This window comes from Mandrillus leucophaeus, unplaced genomic scaffold (assembly GCF_000951045.1).
Source record: "Mandrillus leucophaeus isolate KB7577 unplaced genomic scaffold, Mleu.le_1.0 Scaffold194, whole genome shotgun sequence".
Lineage (NCBI taxonomy): Eukaryota > Metazoa > Chordata > Mammalia > Primates > Cercopithecidae > Mandrillus > Mandrillus leucophaeus.
The window spans coordinates 2,548,557-2,560,867 of NW_012101965.1; the positions used below are offsets into that span (position 1 = coordinate 2,548,557).

Genomic DNA, 12,311 nt, shown 5'->3' on the forward strand with positions numbered 1-12,311 from the left:
GGGGGTTCAGTGGTCTCGTACAGCAGCGGAGCCTGGTGGCGGGGACACACATTAGAATTGAGGCAAAGATGTAAATAAGCAAGCGCGAACAAACGAAGTCACAACCGCAAGTAGCCACCACCAGGAACCGAGAAGCTCGGGGGCGACGCTTCCCGAAGCGTGGGAGAAGGCTGGCTGCGCTCGCAGAATGGGGGAGTAGAAGGGGAGGGGGCGGGAACCCGGGGCCCCTCACCCTGTAGGGAGACTCCGCGTAGCATTCTCCGGATCCCAGGGAACTGATTCCAGGGAACCCTCACCCTGCGGGACCGTCGTGGGTTGCTTTCGGAAGCAGGATAACCGGGAGGCAGAGGGCGGGGGAGTCACCACCTCCCTGGGCCAGGGTTCACACCTTTGCACCGCAGGACTTGTGAACTGTATTTTTCCTATATGACTAAGAAAAAGGGAATTCTAATTTTGGGATGGGAGTAGGGCTTCGGTGACTCTTTCTTCTGAATTCAGTTCCCTGGAAAGTAACTCGCGCGGACCTGTAGTTAAATCAGCAGCAGCCAAGGGTTTCGCCCAGCCGATGGAACCGTTAAGCGCCAGGCAGTTTAGTTTTAAGGCGATTTGAAATTTGTGGCATTGGCCAGGGTTTGGCTGTAAGGGAAAGGTTCGAGATCGCTGCGCTCCAGCACCCCTTTCGTTCACCGCCAGCAGTTTATTTCTCTTAGCCCCGGGGATCGCAACCTCCTAACCTTTTAACGCTGCATCACGTTGCCTTAATAGACAGGATCCATTTCTCTCGCGGTTCTTCTGTTTTCTGCCTCTTACTTCCATCTCTGTGCTGAATGCAGCACACTTCAGCCAAGGTGTTGAAGTGATTTACTGCAACAGGGGAAGGAAAAAAAAATTACAGCAGGGATTAGCAGCATCACGGCAGTCCTTCATTTGGGCCAGCATTTTGGGCTTTGGATGCTCACTTTGGTGAGCTCTAGAGAGCTCGTTGTCAACCAGTCCATCAGCTCAGGTGCCCGGCGTCTGGGAGGGCCACCTCTCTGCCCCCCACAGGTGGGCACTCAAAAAAATGTTTGTGAATGGCCCAGGGTGCCAACTTTCCAGGAATAGCTGGAAAGCATTATACTGAAACACGTGCTTCCGGTTCTCTGGGGAGCTCTTGGTTTTTGTTGCTAAAACTTGTGGTTACATACTATTGGCTGTTTAAGTGACTCTTTTTCTAGAGTTAATGTTATTTAGGAAATAATGAAGTCTGAAGCACCAGTTCACATTATGTGTATGTGTGTGGTATAACTGTATATTCAAAAATATATTGATTAAAAACTCTGAAAATTAACTTATAGACATCGGCAAATAACAGATTTCTGCTTCTAGAGACTATTCCAATGAAAGTGTGGCTGCTTTAAGCCATCCCAAGTGCATATTATTAATATAAAGAATTGGCTGCACAGACCTACTTTTGGAATGATTCATTTCTGCCCGCAATTATAATTGCATCCATTTGTGATACTAACATTAGGTAAAAGATTTGGGGCTGATTCAGCTATCTTACTCTTCTCATTTAGGCAAGACAATTTAGCTTAATATTTGAAACCTACAGTGGCATAAAACCGCACATTTTCTCCACTTTGTTGCATATAATTCTTTTGGAAAGAAAAAAAAACCCCTTAACCCCCATCTCCCACAAAACCAGATACTAGATGAGCTCCTTTTAAAAATTGTGAAAAACTAAGAATACCATGTTTAGCATGGTTAAATGATCTAGATGAACAAAAATGTAGATCTAAAGGTCAAATAGCTATTTGACCTATTGGTATCGGGGTACCAAGGGTCTAGACTCAAGCACATCATCTTTGGAGCTACTCAATAAATATTAATGGCATTAAATAAATCCTTTAGTTTATCCATTCATTCAACAAACATATACTACAAGTATTTTGTGCCTAGGTACTCTGTTAGCCACAGAGGACTCAAAGATGAACACACCGCCTTCGTCCTTAGCAACAGTGGGATTGTGTGGCAGAAAACGGGAGCGCCAGGAGGGCAAGTACATCAGCTTGATAGCAGTAGCAGAGAAGGCTTCCTGGAGAAGGAAATACAGTCTCTTTGAAAGCGTATTTCATTATTTTTAATCGTAAAAGTAACACATGCTCATTGTGGTACATAAGAGAAAAACAAATTTATAAAGAAGTAAACACGCTCTCTTCAGTGTTCACCATCCCCAACCCTACGACATAGAGCTTGCTGTGTTCAGTGTGGAACCTTTCAGCCTTTTTGTATGTATGTTTATACACACACAAACTCCCCCTTTAAAAAAATAACAAAACCAGGATATCATATATATTTGTCTATAATTTCCTACTTTAGAAAGCGCATATTATGGGAATTAGCCTTCTAGATAGTCCCCAGTGATACCTGCTTCCCCACATTCACACCCTATGTTAACTCCTCCCACGCTGTACCAGGGTTGGTCTGTGTAGCTAACAGAACCTGGCAGAAGTGATGGAGGTCACTCCTGACTTTAGTTTATAAAACACTGATGCTTCCATCTTGTATGTCCTTTTTCTTGTATCATTAAGTCTGGGGAAGCCGAATGCCACATTGTAGGGACATTCTGCCTATGGAGAGTCCCGATGTGGTTGAGTAACTGAGGTCTGATAACCATGGAAATAACTGTGGTGTCATGAGAAAACCTGAGCTCAAACAACTCAGTTGTTTCTGGATTCCCGACCTATAGAAACTGTAAGATGATAAATGTGTGTTGTTTAAAACTACTAAGTTTTGGAGTGATTTTTTACATAGAAATAGCATATTTTTTCAAATGACTTATTATTTTCAATAACTGTTCTACAGTATACCCTTTCTGTAGGCAGGCATTTGGGTTTTAGCAAATGATGTAATGAATACCCTTGGACATAGCCATACTTCTACAGGTATTTTGGGAAAGGGGGAGAGAGGGAATCCTAGAGGTGAAATTGCTGGGTCAAAGGGTAATTTAAAATTTTGGCCGGGTACGGTGGCTCACACCTGTAATCCCAGCACTTTAGGAGGCTGAGGCAGGTGGATCACTTGAGGTCAGGAGTTCAAGACCAGCCTGGTCAACATGGTGAAACGCTGTCTCTACTAAAAATACAAAAATTAGCCAGGTATGGTGGCACATGCCTGTAATCTCAACTGCTCTGGAGGCTGAGGCAGCAGAATCACTGAAACTGGGAGGTGGAGGTTGCATCTGTGAACTATTTATTGATATCCTTGTCCAACTTTTGTTTGGTATCTTACTTTTTTTTTTTTTTTTTGACAGAGTTTCGCTCTTGTTGCCCAGGCTGGAGTGCAATGTTTTGATCTCCACTCACTGCAACCTCCGCCTCCAGGGTTCAAGTGATTCTCCTGTCTAGGCCTCCTGAGTAGCTGGGACTACAGGAATGTGCCACCACACTCGGCTAATTTTTTATATTTTTAATAGAGATAGCGTTTCACCATGTTGGCCAGGCTGGTCTCGGACTCCTAATTTCAGGCGATCCACCTGCCTCAGCCTCCCAAGGTGCTGGGATCACAGGAGTGAGCCACCATGCCCAGATTTTTAAGAGCTCTTTGTGAAGTTTGGCTATTAACCATTCATTCTGTGTATGTTGCCAGTATATCCTTTCATTAGGTCCTCTTTTAGCTTTGCTAGTGATGTGTTTTGCAATTTTAATTTTTGTATGTTGTCAATCTTACTCTTTATTTAATGCGACTTTTATTTATTTTTAATTATTATTATTTTTTTAGATGGAGTTTCGCTCTTGTTACCCAGGTTGGAAAGCAATGGTGCAATCTTGGCTCACTGCAGCCTCCGCCACCTGGGTTAAAGCAATTCTCCTGCCTCAGCCTCCCAAGTAGCTGAGATTACAGGCACTCACTACCATGCCTGGCTAATATTTTGTAGTTTTAGTAGAGACGGGGTTTCGCCATGTTGGCCAGGCTGGTCTCAAACTCCTGGCCTCAGGTGATCCGCCTACCTTGGCCTCCCAAACTGCTAGGATTACAGGCATGAGCCACCGTGCCCAGCCTAATGTGACTTTTACATGATGGGTAAGAATTTACCGAGCCAAGAGCAGGGTAGTCCAGGCACATGGACCAGCCGAAAACCTGCATCACTTACATGAGGAATTTGTGAGCACACTGGTTGAGTGTGAAGAGAAGCGGTGCTGTAGACAGAGGCAAGGGCTATCCCTGGAGGACCCTGGCTGCTTGGTTAGTAAGCTTGAATTTTTTCCTATAGGTAATCCTATAAGCAGAGAAAGGTTTTATACTGAAATTGATGTAATCAGATTGCATTTGAGATCCATCTCCGGCAGCTGTGTTGAGGAGGAGGGCTCTGAGGACACAGAACTGGAAACAGACACACCATTTAGGAAGCTGCTGCAATTGTCCAGAGAAAAGCTAATGATGGCTTGAACTGGAGCAATGGTGGTTGGATTGAGGGGAAGAGATAGAAGGGAGCAGTGTTTAGGGGGGTAAAAAGGATCTCATTCGATATATATGGAGAAGTGGGAATAAGGGAAGGACCAAGGATGGTGTTTAGGTCTTTAGCTTGACCCAAATGGATCTTTTATAACACCTTGACTTTTGTCAACAAATGAAAAAGCATGTGCAGGAGGAAAAGCTGGGTTAGCAGGCAAGTGAGTTTGGCTGGAACAAAATGAGTGCAAAGGCTTGTGGGAAACCCAGGTGGGGAAGGTAGGTGTACAGATTTGGGAGTATCCAGTATTAACATGAAACTAAAAAGCATTTAAGTGGATCAGCAAATACAAGGAGAAGCCTTTTAAGTAAGAAATTCGAGTTCATTTTTGGAAGAGCCAAATTATTGCTAAGATACACAGTTAAGAAGTGCCAAAGGCAGAAAGGATAGCTGACTCAGCCTGGATCTCCCTGGGCGTGATGGACCTTGGTAGGGTCACTCCAGACTAAGGCTCAGCTTAGCTCTTGAGACTTGGAAACTCAATTCTGTCAATTCTTTAAGGAATAATCAGGATCTACTCACCAGAGAGTTCTACATCTTACAACTATTTCTCAGTGTGCCAATTTCTGTTATTCTTAAGAAAAGGAGGCTATGTGGCAGGACCATGGGTTTAGATTCAATCATTCCAGATTTCAAATTCATTTCATTATTTTTTGGCTATTATGACTCCTGAGAACACTGGCTTCCTTGTCCTGAAAACAAGGAGGGCTACCTTGCAGGGATGTTATAGAGATTAAAAGTGATAACATATATAAAGCATCTCACATGGTGCCCTGACCACAAATCAGTAACTGAGTTCCCTTTTCCTTTATCCACTCTTTAGTGCTGTTCTGTCACTACAGGTACAGGAGGAGCTTGTGGGGAGGCCCTCAAGATGAAAGCTAAAAGCTCAGCAGCCAGGAGACAAATGCTGATTTCCCAACCCAGAAAGAATGACTGGTCATCCTCTAAAGTCCAAAAGCTGCTTAACTTGTGATCTACCAAGGATTCAAAAATCTTGCACATTGTCTTTCAGGAGAGAATCCTTAGAGTTTTCCCATTCTAGTTCCAGGGAACCAACTGGATAAGCATTCACCCACTCTCACAATGATAGACTCCCAAGAACCTGAGTTATATATTATGAAGCTAGTGTTCTAAACATCTCTAACATTCCTGGAGTACAGGGAAAAAATAAATCAAGGGAGAGGTTAGTTTTTAAATTATAAGTTTTTGTTTCAAAAGATACATGATAGAACATTTTATTAATAAAACCTCTTGCATTCTGGAAGGAAAGGAAATAATTTCATTATAAATATTATCTGGGTTAGATATTTTTGAGACAAGGTCTTGCTCTGTCACCTAGGCCAGAATGCCTTAGCCTGGGTCACTGCAGCCTCAACTTCCCAGGATCAAGTGATCCTCCTGCCTTAGCCTCCCGAGTATCTGGGACTACAGTAGGCGCATGCCACCATGTCTGACTACTTTGGGTTGGATACTTTTAAGGGTCTATCTCAAATTCTGCTGATACAGAGAACACCCATTGTAAACCCACTTTTACTGACCACACCTTAGTATAATGCCGTTAGTTCATATAGAGGCAAGCAGCAAGAAAAAACGCTGTCAAACTCATCAGTGTGACAACTCTAAGGATGTGGCTAAGCACCATGTTCACTGCCGTATACTTAGGAGGTTAAGCGGTGTCCTCTTTATCGAACCTCTCAAAAGCAATCTGTATTGCTGATCTAAGAACCAAAAAAAAGCTGAGCACCGTGCCACGTGCCTGTAGTCCCAGGTACTTGGGAGTCTGAAGTGGAAGGATGGCTTGAGCCTAGGAGTTCAAGACCAGTTTTGGGCAACATAGTGAGGCTCCATTCTCAAAGAACAGAAAAAAAAGAAAAAAGAAAAAAGAAAAAAAGAACCAAAAAGAGCTGTATTTTCCCTGAGACCATTCATTCATTTAACTAACAGTTGCTGAGCCCCTTCTGTTGCCTGAGCCAGGCAGGGTGCTAGGGCCAAGCCTGGCACAAGGACAGAGTCTGCCCTCTAGGCTATAGGCACTGAACTGTGTAGCTGATCAGATTTCCCATTTATGAGGCTAGAAACCTTAGCGGTAAATCTTTGGCCCAGTCAGTAGTAACTTTCCAGGACTTTGAGGTATGTATACTGAAGCCCCACTCCTGGCTCCACTTTCTCTCTTTGGTTCCACTTCTTAATTTATGCTGTTTTGCTTTTATATCTTAAGCTGTCTTAAATTTTTTCTGCAAGAAGTAAACAAGCAAATTTATAAAGGCAATATATATATTTTAGTTTATTTTTGCTCTGGTTATTATGAGCACATTTTGTTCTTTAAAAAGAACTTAAGAATTATAATCTTTACCACTTATAGTATATCTTAATATTATATAGGAAATATAAGTGTTATGCAAAGTAGTTTGATTTTTTCCCCTTTAACGTACTTTTTTTTTTTTTCAGTTCATCTGCACCTAGAGCTTTTCAAGAAACCTTAGGGAGGTGGCAAGGAGCATAATAGCAGTACTTAGGCCTGGTTTCAAGGGCAATAGCTAGAAGCCTTAGTAGGACCTAAAACTTTGTGTTCAATCGACAGTTTAAAAAATTTTTGATATTAGAGAAGTAGGAAGACAAAATTATAGAGTCATAAGTATAATATCTAAAAATACGTGAATAAATGCTAAAAAAAAAAAAAGTAAGCTCTTAGCTCATAGCATTCCATGTTCTTAAAAACATGGCACCAGTCCCTGAGAGAATCTCACTCAGTCTATGTGTCAAGCACTGAGTAGATGCTCAATAAACAGCTACTAAATAAAAGAATAAATATATTCTAGTGTCCTGTTCCTGAACCACAGATATATCTATATTACATATAATACTGTATTCACATATACAATGTATTAGAAAGAGCAGTCTTTTTGGGGAAGTCATAAAATGATAAATGATCAACAGATATAGTTTATTTATCACAAAAGTGATTGTATTTTACATCAAAAATGACAAATTAAAAATGAAATATATCACTATCTATACAAGTATAACCTACTGAGATCCCATATTTTAATCCATTTTATGACCCAGAGACTACATTTTAATAGATATTATAAGATACACCATAATATTAATTATTTCTTAGAATTTTAAGAAATATGGCTTATGTATCAGGCTTAATGAGTGAGCCAAAGCCTTTATCAGCTCCCTCAAAACTGATAAACTGGAAAGATTTGAAATCTGAATAGCATATAAAAGCATAATGTCTATGTTTTCCATAGTTAATTTATTTGCTGTTAGGCAGTTCTTCAGCCAACATCCTCTGTTTCTGACCAGAGTAGTGTATCTCAAGCAGGAATAGTAAGACAAGCAGGGTCATAGATCTTTATTGTTTCATCCCAAGAACAGTCAGCCACCTAGAAAACAAAAATGAAGTAAGAAGAAATGTATTTAGATGTACGAAAATTCAAAATTGGCAGCAAAAACCCAAGTCATTTAGAGTGTCGTAAATCATCCACTAGTAAACATATTTTTGAACAGGAAAAACATAGGGCTAAGTTTTTGATAAAAAGTCTATATTCCCTTTTTAGGATATACCTCAGGGTATTCCAATTGATTCCAATTGATTGAGTATATTCCAATTGGTATATTCCATTTGATTGAGGTTTCCTATAAGAATGTCCCCCACCTTCACTCCACCCAACAACTACATAATTCCCTACCATCTGAGAGAAATGTTGAAAAGATACATTCCAGACTGTGAACAAGATGCTGTGCTCAATATTGTGGGGATAGAGAGGAAGATAAAGTAAAGCTCTTGCCTTCAAAAAATGGCTCATTCAAGACTGACTGTGGAAGGTGCACTAACAGAGACTCTTAGGGGGACTATATGATTCTAGCTGGGACAGTGTAAGACAACTTCACAATGCCATGGCATTCCCACCGGACCTCTGTAGGAGGCAGACACAAAAGACAAGGACATTCACATCTACAAAGCCATAGGAAAACATGAAGGGAAGAAAGTCCGGGGTGTTCAGGAACTATGCATTAAAAACTTAGTGTAGCAATGTCTCCAGGTATAAAATTAATACATGAAAATGAATTGTATTTCTATATACTCATTTTTTAATAGAAATGGATGAGGCAATTTTTAAAATTTATGTGGAAATGCCAGGACTTAGCCAAAAGAATCTTGAAACGAAACAACAAAGCTGCACTACTTACTCTAGCTGACTTACAGACTCAGCATGAAACTACTGTAATCAAGACTGTGCAGGATTAGGATAAAGACAAGTAGACCAAAGGAAGAGAACAGAGTTCAGGAATAGGCCCCACACTAGGACAAATGGCTTTCAACAAAGGTACCAAAACAATTAAAGACAAAAGGAAAAGTCTTTTCAATAAATGGTGGTAGAACAACTGAATATCCATAGGGAAAAAAGTGAATCCTGACCCCAACTTTGCACATAAAAATGAATTTGAGATGGACCACAGACCTAAATATAAAAGCAAACAGTATAACACTTTTAGGAAAAAAAATAGGAAAATATATTCTCAATACAGAGGTAAGTAAAGATTTCTTAGGGATACAAAAAGTAATAATCACAAAAATTTGGTAAGTTACTCTCAATCAAAAATAAAACTTTTGCTCATCAAAAGACACTGTTAAGAAAATGAACAGGCAAGACACAGTTAAATAAAAGATTAATAAAATATACACCTGACAAATAACTTGTATCCAGAATATATAAAGAACAAATACAACTCAATAATAAAAGACAATCTAATTAAAAATGATGGGCAAAAGTACGCACATAAAAAAGTGCTCAACATCATTAGGGATTAGGGAAATGCAAATAAAAGTAACAATGAGATACCACCATATACTCACATTATGGCTAAAATTAAAGATTGACAACACCAAATGTCAGCAGGGATATGGAACAGCTATGATCGCATAGATTGCTGGTAGGGATGTACATGGTACCACCATTTCGGAAAACAATTTGGCCATTTCTTACCAAGTTAAACACATACCTATCTTTTGACCCAGTAATTCCACTCCCAGATATTTGTCCAAGAAAAATGAAAACATATATTTGCAAAACAATGTATACAGGAATGTTCACAGCAACTTCATTCACAATAGCAAAAAATCGAAAACAAGGCTGGGCGCAGCGGTTAATACCTGTAATCCCAGCATTTTGGGAGGCTGAGGCAGGTGGATCACCTGAGGTCAGGAGTTCGAGACCAGCCTGGGCAGCATGGTGAAACCCCGCCTCAACTAAAAATACATAAAATGAGCTGGGTATGGTGGTGCATGCCTGTAATCCCAGCTACTAGGGATGCTAAGATGGGAGAATTGCTTGAAACTGGCAGAGGCTGCAGTGAGCTGAGATTGTGCCACTGCACTCCAGCCTGGGCGACAGAGTGAGACTCTGTCTTAGAGGAAAAAAAAAAAAAAAGGAAAACAACCAAAATACTCACTAACAAAAGAATCGATAACAAATTGTAGTAAATTCATACAACAGAATGTGCTCAGCAAAACAAAGGGAGGAACTGCTAACAGGCTCAGTACCATGGATGAAGCTCACAGGTAAGAGGCCAGAAACAAGTGAGGACATACAGAAGAGTTCCTTGTAAAATTCTAAGACAGGCAAAACTCATCTAAGGTAAGTAAACAAACAAACAAAAAATCAGAACAATGTTACTCTTCTCACCTAGAGGGAAGGGTGGGGATAGGGGAGATTGGAAAGGGGTAAAAAGGAAACTGGGGAAAAGATCAAATAACTGGGATGATGTGAATTTCACAGGCACATCTATTTGTCAAAAATGTATATCTAAGATTTGTAAATTTCAATATGTTAATTATACCTAAAAATAGTAAAAATAATGTTAGCGATAATAACTAAACGATGGGTGAGAGTACAGGAATAAATAAGAATGTTGATAGTTACTCAAGCTAAGTAATGAAGTTCATTATCCGATTCTGTTACTTTGTATGTTTTCAAAAATTTCCACAATAAAAAAAAAGAAGAAAAGAAACAAGGTAGGCAGTAAAATGAAAGATGAAGTAGGAAGAGAGTACTTTTGACCAAAAGTATTTGCACTCCATTTCCCAGCCTTTCATGGTTATTACAAAGGTTGAAAATTACACAAGAGAACCCTCGTTTTGACTAATGTAATTTCTTGGCTATCACTAACTTTGAATACAAGAACCATTCAAACTAATCAGAGTAATATTAGCTCCTTATCATTCACTAGCAATATTCTGAGATCATAATCCAAGTTACAGAGAGCGTTATAGACTTTTTAGTCAAATGTTTACATTTTAAAACCACACTCTTCAAAATCTGGTTGTTCCCACTTCATTTCTCATTGCACCAGGATCACACCTCAAATCCAAGCATGCTGCTTATGCCTCTTGATGCTCTTGTTCCTTTACTGATCCCTTCCCTTTAATAACTCCTCTTCTCCCTCCCTTTCTGTCTGCTCCTCTGTCCCCTTTGCCTTGCTCTGCCAGAGATGTCTCTTCTTTAAAAAAATCAGTTTAGGCATCACCTCCTCTATGAGGTGTACTCATAATACTTCATTGTACCCATAATACTTGATTGTACTTATTTTACTGACTGAAGACAAAGAGTTGTCTTCAGCTCTTTCAGGGCATGGACCATGTCTTCTTAGAACATAACTCAATGAATATTAGCTCAACAAATTAATCTTATCGATTAAAATTTCAGAGATTAACTCTGTCCTCATGTTCACACTAGAGTAGCAGAGCTACAACCAGAACCTAAACTTGTTGAATGTATCCACTAAAAACAGTGCCTCGTAGAAAAGGCACACTGAAAACCATTATTTGCCTAATCTTGCAGTTTTCAGTTTTTATACCAGAGGACACAAAGATCATTATGTTAAATTAACCGTCTCATCTATGCTTATTTTTTTTCACGTGCTGGGCCTTTCCACAAGTTAAACATCCACTGCTGGAGAGAAAAGAATCAGATAAATAACACTTAGGTTTCTAGTGCAAGGTATCTATAAATTACGTTTCTGAAACCTTATTCAGCACTCTTCAATCCAGCTTCTTATTTACTCAGGACTTATAATAACTACCAAATAATTTTAAGGCCACTGATTCAGCAAATGTTCATAAATCTATACTTAATTGGATTAAGATAGATGTAAAACTGCAATGATATAGAATTAGGAATAGATTAATTCAAATTGATGAAAATAGTATTTCTCTATTTGTTAATTAAACCTTATCTGGTTCTACAAATTTAAGCAAACTAACAATAAAGAAAATAATAATAAGGTAAGAAAAAAGCACTTTACTAACAAACAAAGAGGCTCCAGATTCTCCAAGGTTGCCATGTAGGAACTTCCTGGTAAGAAAAACTATGGTGCCATGTGGTCCCCAGGGAACCTCTTATTAATTATCACCACCACTGCAATGGCTTCTGGTAGCACTACTTCCCCTCTAATTCTAGAACTGAAAGTAAACACAGGGTTCTTTCTTAATGCCCCATGGTACCTATCTGTGGTCAGCCTAAGAGACATTTTAAAAAGACTGTACTAAAAATAAGGGCTAACAAAAAGACACATATTAAAAAAAGACTTTGCTAAAAAAAAAAGTGTTAACAAACAGAAAAAACAAGTAAAGAAAATGGCATGAAAATAAATAATCTGCTTTATAGGATGAGATACACTCGTTCTTTAGCTTGTCAAACAAAGAGGCATCTTTCCTGGCTCCCAACCTGCTTCCTCATAACAAAAGCTTCCCCTTTCATCCCCAGAAATGCATGCCCGGCCATGAAGACTCCTTCAAAGCCAG

The 12,311-nt window shown here is 39.6% G+C and overlaps 1 protein-coding gene across 1 annotated transcript in view; it reads right to left on the minus strand.

Annotated features, from left to right (window-relative positions):
• Positions 1–7,413: 7,413 nt before the first annotated feature.
• The window catches only part of PEX7 (peroxisomal biogenesis factor 7), a gene marked incomplete at its 5' end in the record, with an annotated part of 89,790 nt that continues 84,892 nt past the window's right edge, over positions 7,414–12,311 (minus strand). Inside the window, one exon of the mRNA XM_011978446.1 lies at positions 7,414–7,890. Coding sequence (XP_011833836.1) covers positions 7,822–7,890 — 69 coding nt within the window. The remainder of the gene's footprint in view (positions 7,891–12,311) is intronic.